Source organism: Mastigoproctus giganteus, chromosome 11, assembly GCF_048544385.1.
Source record: "Mastigoproctus giganteus isolate SK-2022 chromosome 11, ASM4854438v1, whole genome shotgun sequence".
NCBI lineage: Eukaryota > Metazoa > Arthropoda > Arachnida > Uropygi > Thelyphonidae > Mastigoproctus > Mastigoproctus giganteus.
In genome coordinates this window covers 61,486,069-61,501,256 of record NC_143585.1, presented here as the reverse complement: position 1 = coordinate 61,501,256, position 15,188 = coordinate 61,486,069, and the positions used below count along the sequence as shown (strand labels likewise).

The following is a 15,188-nucleotide window of genomic DNA, read 5'->3' as shown; positions in this document are numbered from 1 at the left end:
TTGGTGCTGGGTTTTGTGTTCATCTGGTGTTACTCACAGACAAAATCACGCATGAGCAATCCAAAAATCTCGTTATACTCGCATTGTTCCCTAATATATCAGTCACGTTAGAGCAAATATGCGTTGCAAAAATATGCGTTATAGCAGAACTGATTGTATATGCATTTTTTAGGAATATTTCCAATAAATATAATAATAATTATAATTAATATAAATATATACAGGGTGTTTATAAATGGTGGGAACACTTTCAGTGATTTATTGCACAAATACTAGGACAGATATCAGTATCATATACATACCTTGTGAAAGAGAAAATGTCAAAGTTTTTTTTACATCACATCACAGCAATTCAATGTGGGAACCATGTGCGACACGGCAAATATCCACACGGTAATCAAACTCTTGACATACCTTGTCCAGCATATCCTGTGTGACCGTGGTGGTAGCTTCTTCAATTCTCTGCTTTAGTTCCTGGACGTCATGTGGCAAAGGTGGTACATAAACACAATCCTTTATGTAGCCCCACAAGAAGAAATCACACAGAGTTAAGTCTGGTGATCTTGGCGGCCATTTCAAGAAACATTTTTCCCTTTCTTTAGCATTTCTGATCCAGTGCTTGTGTAGCTTGGCATTAAGGTAGGCCCAAATGTCACTATGGAAGTGGGGAGGGGCCCCGTCTTGCTGGTAAATAGTCATCACTATCTCCTTGAACTTAGGCATCAACCATTGCTGATGCATATCGAGGTAGGATAGCAAAGTTACAGTGCCCTCGGCAAAGAAGAAAGGTCCGTACAGTTTTTGGCATGACAAGGTGCAGAATACATTTGCCTTCGGTGAATCACGCTCAAATTCAATTATCTCTTCAGGTTTCTGGGTACTCCAGATTTGACAATTGTGTTGGTTGACCTTCCCATTGGTGTGAAATGTGGCCTCATCGCTAAACACTACGCGATTAAAGAAGTCGTCATGTTCTTCTGTCAGTCCTTGCAGTTCACAACAAAATTGGAAATGCTTCTCTTTGTCGTCTTCCTTTAACATATGTACCAACGGGGGTGCCTCCGTAGCCAGGTGGGCAGGAGCAGCAGTGCGTAGCACATGCTTCTTGATTAGACTGGGGTTCGAGCCCGTGCCCACCAAATACGGAGGATGTGGAAAGGTCAGGGAATGACCACCGCATACCCCCGGAGCAATATATAGGAATGCTGTATGTATGAGATTCAGTGTGAGGATTGGTAAGAAAGATTTAAGTGACTTTGAACATGGCATGATAGTCAGTGCCAAACATGCCAGTTTGAGTACCTTGGAAACTGTACCCCTGCTTGGAGTTTCATATATGACTGTGTCTTTGGTGTATCGAGATTGGTCAGTGACCAAATAGCATCCAGCCAATGGCAGTTATGTGGTTAGAAACAATTTGTTGATGCAAGAGGCCAACAGAGGCTAATAAAAGTGTGCAAGGCAACAGAAAGGCTACAGTCAGTCAAATAATAGTCTACTTTTAATAATAGTGTACAAATAATGGCGGTAACCAAAGAGGCATTTCAGAATGCACAACTCATTCATCGTACCTTGTCTCAGATGAGGTATCACAGCTGATGACCAAACTGAATTCTATTCCTCTCAGCAAACAAGAAGTTATAGTGGCATTATGCTAAGTAACACTAACACCGAACGGTGGGGGATTGGAAAAAATGTTTCTGGTCAACAAATCCCAGTTCCTGTTTCACATTGATGGATCGACTAAGAATACAGAAAAAACAGCATAAGTTAGTTTATAGACCCATCCTGACAAGTGTCAAAAATACAGGCTAGTGGCGTTAATATAATGGTGTGGGAAGTGTTTTCATAGTGTGCATTGTCCCCCCCTCCTCCTCCCAATACCAGTGAAGCAATGTTTGGATGCCATAGATTGGAAATTGTTTTCGACCAGGCACATCCCTTTGTAGCTGCATATATCCATTTATGAATGGTTTCTTCTAACTGGATAATGCACCATGTCACAAGGTAAAAATTGTACAGAATTCCAGGAACATGAGAGTGAATTCAGCCTAGGGTAGACTCCCTAATCACCAGATCACAATCCAATTGAGTACCTGTGGGATGAGCCCTTTGGAGCAGAGATCTGCAACTGTCCATTTGCAATAACTGTGTAAAGAAATTGAATCAACATGGATCAGCACCCTGTGGTATGTTTTTCCACCTCATTGAGTCCATGCAACAAATTCAGTCTGGTCTGCAGGCTAAAGGGAGACCTACTTGCTGTTAGGTAGCTGTGCCTAATAAAGTGGCCATTCTCAGTGTAAAATACTGCCCCAGGAACAAGGTGTACATATAAGTGCTTTATTACATATCATTTGTGGAGAGGGGTTTTGTTTTGCACCACAAAAATGATGATGGTTGCCATATTGAACTTTTGAATCCTTGATGATTTAGGTCAATAGGGCAACCATCATTTTGTGGTGAAAAGTGTTTGGACACCATTTCTTGGTATAATTTGCTCAGCATGGTCTTGTTGATTGATTTGTGTAAATGCAACCCTCATGGTCTCTTTAAACTGGTACCTTTCATTGTATGATATCTATCTTTCTTTGGATAAACCAGGTACTCACATCTGGTGAGTATGGGCTTGGCACACCCAGGGTACTAAGCTGAATATCATCATTCTTCTCTTTCTTGGTGATTCCCTTTTATTTCTCTCTCTCTCTCTCTCTCTCTCTCTCTCTCTCTCTCTCTCAGGGTAACTCGGGAATTTTTTTTTTTTTTTTTTTGGCTGGTGCAGCATAAGCCTTAGGCTTCCTTGCACCATGTAGCTAATAATAATAAACAGTTCTTAATAATGTCTCAGAGTATGTTATTACAGGAGGAGAAATCAGGACCTCTGAGAGGCCTGTCAGTTGGTGCTTCCAAATGTGTTGATCCTCTTCCCCAGACATGTTATGTAAGAATTTCCTGATACTGATGGCATAGTGCAGAGGTTCCCAAACTTTCTCAGTTCACGGCACCCTTAGTGTCTCGGTAATTTTTTTACGGTGCCCCTAGGCCAAAAGAAATAAATAACAGTTCCGTCAATTAGGTATATTATAGAATATCTTAATTAAGCTTTGCTATTGAACTTGCATATTCATCTGAACTTAGTAACAGTTCTGTTTATTAAGTAGTTAGGACCAAACAACCACTGTGTTTCCTTCGAAATTTTAAAATATCCTGTGGCATACAGTTTGGGAACCACTGGCATAGTGGACATGGATTCCATATTGTTAGAACCAGTGTCTGCTAGAAAATTGTCTTTGGAGCCCTGGAACAAACCACTCCTTCAACATGGCTAGGCGTGAATGCTGATTAATGGAACTTTGAAAAATGGCCACCAAATGCTTACTGAACACTGTGCCAAGATGATACTGTGTTCGATTGCATTCTGAGTCTTCACAGTTATGTGGGTTATTTTTACTCCAGAAATAAACATTCTTGTTTTGGGCACACTTCTGTAAATTGCATATTCATCTGAACAGCCAATCTTTCCACGTTGAACAACATAGAAACCTCAAGTAACTTTGCACATGCTGCACTTTTCTTTTGCATGTCATCATTACTTTGTTCATTGATGAATATAGGCCCAAAGAATTTTGATTAAAAATCATGTGTTATGTGAGCCAGCATTATGTTTTTAGGAATAAAGAGTTCAGATGATTGTATCTGTAGTGACTTTTTTGGGAATTTATTGCACATTTTTCTGTACATATCTGATAAACTAATCCTGTTTGAAAAATTCATTCAAAGAAAGCTATGAGTTACCTTCTTTTTGTCATAATGTTATAACAAATGATGGCATCTCGAAGTCCTCTGGCAACATTACTGCTTTCAACATTTGTATTAGAATCCTCTGACTCCTATTGTCTCTTCCAACTTCATTATGATTTCTCTTAAACCTTTAAGGTTCAGGTATTCCTCTTTGTAGGAATACTGGAGATTTCACCATTGCTATCATCCCTTTCTCCAATCATTTGTGCATGTAAATCAGTTAATTCATTGGTCATGAGGGTTTCTCTATGCGACTCCAGCAACTCCACATTTTCAGCATCCACTTCTAGATTAAGGTGCTTCACCGTTTCTAAAATTTTCTCTGTGACATTTGCTTGCATTTCTTTTAAATCTGCATAGTTACAGACAAAGTGTAAGAATAGCATTCTCCAACTCATCATAATAGATTGCTTGATATCTTTCCAGCTTGCACCCTTCTAAAACTGCATGAGGGGTGTTGCTTCCTTCCCGTCAATAGTGGCAATAGTCTGCTCTGTGGTTCTTTTCAAATAATACTGCTTGAAGGTGAAAATGACCCCTTGATCTTGGCTGAAGTAGGGAAATGGTGTTTGGGAGAAGGGATATTAATTTGAGAGTGAGAATTCATGATATGAGAAGGATGGCTAGGAGCATTGTTGAGGATTAACAATGCCTTAAATGGCTTGTTCTTTTCAAACAAATATTTTCCCACTTCTGGTTCAAAACAGTGCAGAAATGAATCCTGGAAAGGCATTGCAGTTACCTTGCTTTCTTATTTAATTTCTAAATTACTGGCAGTGAAGACTGTGAAAAATTTTTATAAGTCCATAGATTTCCACTCTTCTTCTTCTTCTTCTTCTTCTTTATCTTCGCCTTCTTGCCACGTTTATATAGGGTTGGCATTTCCGTCCTTAATTCTTTTCCTCCATTCCTCCCTATCCTGGGCTTCCTCTCTTCTCCATCCTCTCTCTTTTAAATCCTCTGCCACCTTGTCCTTCCATCTCAGCTTAGGTCTCCCCCTCTTCCTCTTCCCTGTCACCTCCAACTTTTCACACCTCTTCCCCACGTACTCCTCACTTCTTCTTTCCACATGTCCAAGCCACCTCAACCTAGATTCCTGCATTTTTTTACTCAGAGGCCCACCTTAATCGTACCTCTGATGTAGTCATTTCTTATCCTGTCCTTCTTAGCATCCTCATCTCCGCCACTTCCATCTTCTTCTCCTGGCCCCTTGTAATTGCCCATATCTCAGCACTGTACACCAATGTGGGTCTAACCACAGTTTTATACACTCTTCCCTTCATTCTACAATTTACTTTCTTATCACACAGCACCCTACTCATCTTTCTCCTGTTCAACCATCCACATTGCACTCTATGCTGTATTTCTGCACTCAATCCTCCATCCCTCTCAGCGTTCGATCCCAGATACTTAAATTTTGAAACTGATGGTAGCTTTTCCTCCTACAATTTTATAGAACTCTCACCTTCTCCATTCAATACCATATATTCTGTCTTTGTTCTACTTATCCTCATGCCTCTCTCTTCCAACGCTTTCCTCCATTCCTCCAATTTCTTCACTACCTTTCTTTGGGATGGTTCGCACAGTACAATATCATCCGTGAACAGCATACTTCATGGTGCTCTGCTCTTCACTTTTCTCACTAACACATCCATTACCAAATCAAACAGATATGGGCTAAGAGCTGATCCCTGGTGCAGTCCAATTTATACAGAGAACCTCTCAGTCATATCTACACTACTCTTAACCTGAGTCACTTGTCCCTCATACATTTCCTTCACAAGCCTTACGTACTTTTTCTGATGCACCCTTCTCCCTCATGCATCTCCATACCTCTTGTCTGGGCACTCTATCATATGCTTTTTCCAGGTCTATGAACACCATGTGCAACTCTACTTGCATCTCCCTGTGTCTTTTCATCACCTGCCTTAAAGCAAAGGCCTCATCTGTTGTTCCTCTTCCCGGCATGAAACCCAACTGTTCCTCTCCTATTTCCATCTCCTGCCTTATCCTTCCTTCCACAATTCTTTCCCAGACCTTCATCGAATGAGACATTAACTTTATTCCCCTGTAGTTCCCATATTCCTGCACATCACCCTTTCCTTTATAGATTGGCACAAGTATACTTTCCCTCCACTCATCGGGTATCTTCTCCTGCTTCCACAGTTTTTCCATAAAGTCCCATAGGATATCAATCCCTTCTTCGCCCAGACTTCTCCATACCTCTACTGGTATCTGATCAACACCTACTGCTTTTCCCCTCCATTTTTCTGAGTGCGCTTTCCACTTCTTTCCTGCTTATGCCTTCCACTACTCTTTCATTCGTCTCTCCATCCTCGCATAATGCTCTTGGGTTTTCCTCATTTAATAACTTCTTAAAATAGTCTTTCCACCTTTCCTTAACCTTCTCCTGGTCCTGTATAACTACTCCCCTCTCATCTTTTATCTGTTTTATTGATGAGAAGTCCTTTGATGTCTTGTCTCTCGCTTTGGCTATTCTAATCAATTGCCCATCTCCATCTTTCCTTTCCAGTTCCCCATAGGCCTCGTCCACTGCCCTCACCTTTTCTATTGCCACAGCCCTTTTTGCCTCCTTATTTGCTAATTTATATGCTTCTTTATCTTCCTGGCTACCTGTTAAATCCCACCTTTTCTTCATCTCCTTCTTTTGTTTTATCACCACTTGCACTTCCTCATTCCACCACCAATACCACCACTTTGCTTATTGGAGGCTTGAAGTGGTGGAACCCATGTTTAGTCTCTAGAGCTAAGTTCCGGTCAACCCTTCCCTATCACTTCCATCATGCAGTATGATTAATGATTTTTGAGGTTATGATGAACATCGTGGGGAGATCCAATATTCCTTACATTTCGAGGGTACAGCTCTAAAACGGTGTTTGCAAGCCAACACGCTTGATCTTTTTCTCACAAACAACCCTTCTAAGTACACAGTCGAAGTGAGAGGTCCTTTAGGCACTTCAGATCACAACTTGATGATTGTCTCTTCTCCAATGGAGCCTTTATCTCATGGCTATTTCCAACCTCGTGTTGTTTGGCATTACAAGAATGCAAAATGGGATGACCTGCGAGATTTCTTTCCTTCTTTTCCTTGGTCAGTTTACTGTTTCAAAACTTCTGATGTCAATGTTTGCTCAGATCGTGTCAGTGAAATTATTCTTGCAGGAATGGAATCCTTTATCCCACACTCCACTTTAAAATCTTGTCCTTTATCTAAACCCTGGTTTTCCAATAAATGTGCTAAGGGTGTTCAAGAGAAGAACATTGCATATCGTAATTGGCTTGTTTCCAATTCTTCAGTTTCATTTTCTGTCTACACCAAAGCTCGCAACAATTGTAAAGCAGTTATTAATCAGTCCAAACTAGATTTTGAACAGTCTAAGAGTAGAAAATTTGCTTCTTGCCCTAATAGTAGCCGAGCATTCTAGTCCCTTGCCAAAGCTATTGGCCACAACTTTTGTCTATCTCTGCTCCCACCTCTGTCCAAACCAGATGGTTCTGTTGTCACTTCAGCCAAGGATAAAGCTGACCTGCTAGCATCCATTTTTCTTCTAACTCATATATTAATGATCTTGGTAACACACCTCCCACCATTCCCAACACGCTCCATTCAATGCCTCCTGTGGTCTTCCATCAAAAGGATATTGACGAATCTTGATGCTAAGAAAGCTCCAGGTCCCGATGGTATTTCTCCACTTGTTCTCAAAACCTGTGCTCCTGAACTTACTCCTATTCTTTGCCGCCTTTTTTCACTTTCTTATTCCAAAGGTGTTTTTCCTTCTGCTTGAAAATTTGCTCATAACCAGCCAGTTCCTAAAAAGGGTGACAAATCCCTCCCATCCAATTATCGTTCTATTGCAATTAATTCTACTCTTTCTACGGTAATGGAGAAATCAATTAACTGCCAACTCTTAAACTACCTAGAAACCTTCTGTTTGATCAACGATCGCCAGTATGGATTCTGTCAGTGTCGATCCAGGTGATATTCTGACTTATGTTATCCATTTATGGACTGATTCAATGGAAAGGTTTGGTGAAACACAAGTAGTTGCTCTTGACATCTCAAAGGCTTTCAATCATGTTTGACATAAAGGTCTTCTAAACAAGCTTCCATCTTATGGTTTGCCAACTGTTTTTAATAATTGGTTATCCAGTTTTCTCTTTGATCGCTCACTGAGGGTGATGGTAGATGGCTCTCCGTTCTAACTTCTCCACTAATGCCGGTGTCCCCCAAGGTTCATTTCTTTCCCCCATTCTTTTCCTCTTGTACATTTATGACCTTCTTCCATTGACTGGAAATCCTATCCATAGTTTTGCCGATGATAGCACATTGCATTCCACTTTCCATTTTGAGAAACCTTGCCCTGTTCAATCAGCTTCAACTTCTCGAAAATCTGCTACCAATTCCTTAAATGCCGATCTTCAGGTAATTCTTCAGTGGGGCAAAGACAACTTAGTTGATTTTAACCCTTCTAAAACTCAGTCTTTTCTTATATCTCGCAAAAAGGATTCTTCTGCTCCTATGCTTATCTTTAGTGACACTCCGATTTCTAGGCAAAATGATATATCTCTTTTGGGGATTACCCTTAATTCTAATCTCTGTACTGTAATTGAGTACTGTGTACAGGTCTGGAGGCCTAATTTTAGGAAGGATTTAGATTTACTTGAGCGTGTACAGAGAAGGGCAACAAGATTGGTGAGGAGAATGAAGGGATCCTCTTACCAAGAGAGGCTTAAGTTCTGCAAATTGCAGTGGCTGGAAACTAGGCACCTGCGCGGTGATCTGATTGAGGTGTATAAGACCTTGAATGGGTTGAGCACGCTGAATTCTGATGGGATCCTTCCACTTGTTCAGATTACGAACCTAAGGGGGCATAAATTCAAATTAAGAAAAGACAGATGTAGAATAGATGTGTGGAAATTTGCCTTTAGCCAGCGGTTAATTGCTGGAACAAACTTCCATCTGTCATTGTGGAAGTTGATAGATTGAATAAATTTAAGGAGGGACCGGACAGGCATTTGGAGGGAATGGTGTGATTTTTTTTTTTTTTTTTTTGGCTGATGCTGCATAAGCTCATACACTTGCTTTCTTGCATCACATGCCACTACTACTACATTACAAATACAGTAAACCCCCGCTATTCGTGGTAGTTACGTTCCTGAGAAATGCCACGAATACAGAAAACGCGAATACTGAGTTATGGCTCCCATAGTAATAAAGGGGTTCCGGTCCAAAGTATGAAATATATAAGAAAAACTAGTCTAAAATTTTGTCTATGTATGTATTATATGTACCGTCATAATATGACTATGTACATAGACAGTACAAAGTTAAATGCAAGCATATGGCATTGAAATGAAAATAAGAAACAATTTAATATTAAATGTAATATTTATTAGAAATTTCAAATCAGCACCTTTGCTAGCTAAAAAACTTATCCCGCCAGTGCTATCACCAGTTTCGCTAAAGTGTTGATAAAGGAGTTTTGCCTTTTCACGAATGATGATTGAACTTAACGGAATTTTATTTTGAGTTCAGTCTTCTATCCACAGATTTAAAGCTTTTTCCATTTTTTCTAATTTAACATCACGAGTTACACAGCAAATTTTTGAAGCAATTAGCGCGTTTTCACGCACACTACGGCGGATTTTTTCTTCTGATTTCTTGATTGATCGTACCGTTGACTCATTGATTTTATAATGTTTTGCCACTGAGGAGACACTTTCACCATTAGAAATTTTGTCTAATAACTCAATTTTATTTACTAATTTCGTCACCTTCTTTCATATTTTCACATTTCTCTTGTTATTTGTAGCCATATTTTTGTACAGGTTAGAAAGAACTTGTCCACAATAAAGTCACTTTCCTCTGTTAACACACTCGAAAGAACTTGTCCACAATAAAGTCACTTTCTTCCGTTAACACACTCGAAAAAGTCTGTTTTACACTGCAAAACGGTAGATTTATCACTTTTGTAAGCATATCAATTTATAAATTTATTCAATTTTTAAGCATACCTTCCATGACAAGTGCATAACACATACTGAACAAGGATTAGCGAGAAACATCTACGATCGCGATTTTGTCACCCCTCTCCCCCCACCTACTGAGTGCTGTTTTGATCGAGAAAGATAATTTTAGCCACGCATGTTTTTTTATGGCGGAAAATGTTCATGGCACTTTAAAATTCACATTTTTTTAGGTTTCATTTTATGTTAAATCAGCGACCGCGAATACAGATACCGCGAATAGCGGGGGTTTACTGTATTGCTTCCTCTGCATCTAAAAAACTTGGTTTTCTCTTTCACTCTCAGCGTTACTTTTCTTCCAAACAGCTGCTCACTCTGTATAAATCGCAAATCCTCCCTGCCATGGAATATTGTTCCCACGTCTGGGGTGGTGCCCCCAAAACCTCTCTCAGGCTTCTTGATTCCATTCAGAAGAAGATAGTTAGGTTAATTAATGATTCATCTCTAACACTCTCCACTCGCTGTCTCATAGAAGTACTGTTTCTGCTGCATGCCTCTTCTACAAATGCTTCCATGGGTACTGTTCTTCTGAATTGGCTTCTATAATTCCTGCTCTCTCTCTTTCAAAACAGTCCGAACATGTGCCGCCACCAGCCAACATCCATTTACTGTCCAACTTCAAACTCACAGAACCAACTTTTCATCTTCTTCGTTTATTCATTTGACTGCCGTTTTCTGGAACAACCTTCTTTCATACGTATTTCCTGAAAATTACAGTCTACAGAAGTTCAAGTCCAATGTCAACAAATATCTTCTTTCGTCTTCTCAGCCTCCAACCCAAGCACGGTACTAAGTGCTATAGGTTCTAATACCTCTCTTGTTTTTGCTTTACATAAAAAAAAAAAAAAAAAAAAAATGGCTCCTTTCCCTCCAGCACCTCCTTTCCTGACATTTCCCCCAAAAACTCTTCTCCAACTTTCCTTATGATACAACTATTTAACTTCCACCACTCTTGCACATCTTCCAGTAACTTTATTCCTTTTAGCACCTTTTCTCTAAACTCCTTCCTCAAACCCCTCCTCTTTCAATCTCCACCATTTTGTCCTTTTCTCCCTCTGTCTGGAATATTTCCTACTTTTGTCCACTGCAACCTCCCAATCGACCACAAGCAAATATTGCTTGTGGTCGATTGGGAGGTTGCAGACACACTTTCTCTGTGTATCACTCTGATATACTGAAAGTGGCTTTAATTTGAAGTTACCACTAAAAGTGACTTTAATTTGAAGTTACAGCATGCATTAAATGAATCTACATTGCCATCTATTCATAAAGTCAAATGATCTTTCCATCTTTGAAACTAGGCAGTTTCTCTTCCGCAGTTGCACTGTACATGCATGAGGGTATTGTTTTCAAAACAATCCCATTTCACCTATTTGATTTTGATTCATACATTTTTCATCAATCCTTATTTTTAAAATTCTTTCTGTTTTTTACATTATGCTACTATGCTCATTTTCTGTTATTTTGTTTTCTATTTTGATTACCATTATGAACCTCAGTAATTTCAGAAAGCAGGTTAGGGAAACCCATGACTGCTTCAGAATCTGCATTCATCTTCTCCTCTCAGTTTTATATTATGCAGTCATGCATGGTTTTTCTTTGAAACCGACCCAGCTTGCATTAAATGAATCTTCTCCCACAAGTTATCAGATTCTCAGAGTTAATTTTATTTGATTTGATTTGATTCATACATTTTTCATCAATCCATATTTTAAAGCTTTCCATTTTTTCCATTACGCTACTATGCTCAAGTTCTGTCACTTTGTTTTCTCTTTTCACTCATCTGAGCCACACTTCAGTTCAAAAAACATTTCAGATATTGTTCCACTAAAACTAAAAAAAACTGAGAACACAAAACCACAACAGCATGCTTGAGACTACCAAAGTGATATCGAAAGTGAAACAAAAGTGTTTCACTTCATTTTTGAATTTATAAGGCACACATTAACTACTATTCTCACAAGTAAATGGCACCTCCGTTGCCAGGTGGGCAGGAGCAGCAGTGCATAGCACACGCTTCTTGATTAGACTGGGGTTCGAGCCCGTGACCACCAAATATGGAGGATGCGGAAAGGTCAGGGAATGACTGCCGCATATCTCCGGAGCAATATGGCCTTAGTTGCTAATACTCCTAAAAACCAAATAACAAGCAACATCACAAGTAAATGAATAAATTTTCTATATTCTGGGATGATCACAGGGGTCAGAGAAGACTACAATTACAGTAGTCAATTACTAGAATAACACCATAATGCACCAAAGACATGAAACTGTATGTAACTGAAGACAGTACATATATCAGACATATGGTATCAGTATGAAAGGTATGTTTCATTGGATGTAGTTAACCAGATGTATGGTAACTGAGTGTTAGGTTTTATTTTGAGAATGACTCAGGACACTGTGAAAGTTTAACATCTCTATGTCATATAGTTTTACTTGGTTTGTTTATATATACTTTGTTCATAGTAGAAAGGATTGAAATAGAGTCTAAAATTTAATGTTTCAAACTGAATGCAAATTTCTTAAATTCAGTTAAATCTTATGGACTATAAAATATTAAAGTATATATTAAATCTTATGCTCATCCTAGTGAAATGCTCCTTGCAGTCTTATTAATGGGTGACCTTTACTAGGAACCAATGTTAAAATCATAAAAAATTCATTTTCCAGTGTAACTTTATGCAGGCTATTGAATTGACTTTGGCACCATTGTTTAAATAAAATAATAATATATGACTCCTTAAAAATATATATATATTGCAAGATACAACAAGGTGGTTACACCGCTGTTGTATCTTGCAATATATTATTATTTTAAAATCTTATTGTTCAAAAAAAGTTTTAAATTTTGTTGTTAGGGCATAAACCTTATCGCTATTTCTGTTATGCATTTTGGGACTGAACATTTTATTTTTTAGAACATATACTCCTATGTTCTAAACATTATATCTATGGAACAATCACTTATTTATGAACTTTTGCTTAGAAATTACTTTGGGAAAGCATGGTGCTTGTAAATTCAGAGGTTACTGTACTTTATTTTATATGAAAGAAAGCTCTTTTAACTGTAATTTGAATGTTAATTATATATTTTTTTATAAAAATATTCAATTTTACAGCTTCATTATCTCATGTGCCTTGCTGCTAACTATGCCCGGATTAAAGACCAGGAAAAAATACGTGATTTACAAGAATTGCAATACCTACAAGAATCAGAGATGGGCACTCTTCCTAAAAGTCGCTTCTAGGATATGAGCCAAGAAATTTTTAAGGGAGAAAGACTCCACAAGTCCTACTACTATTAAAAATCCTTCAAGAAATAATGTTAAATAGGATTTAATTACATCTAGTATACATATGTTAACTATTTTGAGTTAACATATGTATACTAGAACATTTCAGCACATGTGGTGTAGGTCTTGTGGACTTTCATTCTTCTTTGAGGATTTCTTGGCTAATTACATGGCAAAATTCAGTAATTTTATAATACTACTAATGTAGCTGGTTAAAAAAAAAAAAAAATTCTTTGCCTTATTTCCAAACTAAGCTATTGGCCTTCTTTATAATAAAGAAAGCGAACTTCCATTTTTTTTGGGAAGCAGGGATAACTGATTATTAGATCAGTAGAAGCAGCATAGCCATAAACAGGTTGTTAGTTGCAAGAACTAGAACTTCTGTTTTGATCTCTTCAAATGTGTATTTGAAACAAGGTGAAGGATTTTTATCCAGCAATTGTTAGCATTGTATTGTTTTGTGTCATGCTTGAAACGTTTTTAGACTTTGACTCTGACTGACTGTCTGATTTGTGTATTGTCTATGTCTAGTACTATAGTCAAACTCTGTTAAGTTGTTATCGAAAGTATTTTGACCTTCTAAAATGGGAAAAATCTTAAGAAGGTGGAACTCGATTTTTTTTATATTTCTTGGGACCAAATAACCTTTCTGGCAGGATAACATTAATGTGATCCTCTTAAGCAGGTTCTGCTATATTTTTATGACTTTTCTTGCATTTTTATGGCACTATAGCACTAAGATGTCTCATCATAAGTTAGGTATTAGTGCCCTGAGACATCTTAGTGCTATGGCACTATAGCACTAAGATGTCTCATCATAAGTTAGGTATTAGTGCCTTAAGTGAAGTGTTCATATTTTGAACTTGTTTCTTCATATTGATGGGAGCCATTTCAAAATTTTCCTGTATATCTTCAGAATATTATAATCGTGCTACAAATTGAGGGCATCCACAGAATCAAATTGATGTTTTTAAAATCCCTCTGCTCTCCCTCACCATAGCTAAAGACTGTGCTGTCATTGCAGAATGGATAAGAGCAGGATATACATGAAGAGGGAACATACTTATAATATTCACTGACTTTGTTGTGCAATTTTCTTTTTTGGAAACTGCCATTCTATACTTTGTCAGCTGTGAATCCAACTGCCTATATATATCAAGATGTGTTATAGGAAAGCATAACATAACATAGCAACATAATAGGCATGATCTCTCTTAACCCCTAAGTTTAAGAGGGCTTGCTGCACAAATCAAATTTGATTTATTAATAATAATAATAATAATAAATCAAATTTGTCTTTAAAGTCCCCCCTGCACTATAACTAAAGACTTCGTCAGCTCTGAATTTGTGTGTGTGTGTGTGTGTGTGTGTGTGTGTGTGTGTGTGTGTGTGTGTGTGTGTGTGTGTGTGTGTGTGTGTGTGTGTGTGTGTTCACAGGCTGCTTCATTAGCCTGTGAATATACACTTGTACAGTCTTAATATACCTACAGTTATGAGTGAATGCTTGGTAGCTGTTAATACCAATATTTAATAATTCTTTAGTCAACTTGTGAATTTTTATGGCAGTGCATTACTTTTGATGGTCAACTACAATGAAATCTTTTGCGGGCATAGCTGGGCACCAATTGATATGCTATTAGAAACACTATTCCCTAGGTTTCAACTTTTAACTTACTTTGCATTCCCCTTCATAAATACAGAACCTATTTGCATCCTGCTGATTTACACATTTTTAAACTGAAATTGTTCCTCAGTGCTAAAATAAATGCACAAAGCCATAATATAAATTTAGTAAATTACCATTTTTCCATTTAGTAAAAGTGCATATTACAGGAATTTATGTAAAAATTCAGCCCAGGTAGTCACCTCTCATAAATATTTTATATCTGTTTTTAACTTCCCAGAATACCAAACTAGGTGACTAACAGTGTCATCATCAATGGGATCATGCCAACTTTTGTTTTAAAACTGCATAACAGTACATTAATTTATGCTACCTTTCTGCTGAAGTTCCTTTAAGTCCTATTCCCACCGTTCTTTCTT

General features: G+C 38.1%; 1 protein-coding gene across 1 annotated transcript in view; it reads left to right on the top strand.

Annotated features, from left to right (window-relative positions):
* LOC150078051 (neuronal membrane glycoprotein M6-a-like) overlaps positions 1 to 13,248 on the top strand; it is a 111,432-nt gene extending 98,184 nt beyond the window's left edge. Inside the window, exon 8 of the mRNA XM_090384443.1 lies at positions 12,972 to 13,248. Coding sequence (XP_090240569.1) covers positions 12,972 to 13,100 — 129 coding nt within the window. The 3' untranslated portion in view covers positions 13,101 to 13,248. The remainder of the gene's footprint in view (positions 1 to 12,971) is intronic.
* The last annotated feature ends 1,940 nt before the right edge of the window (positions 13,249 to 15,188 follow it).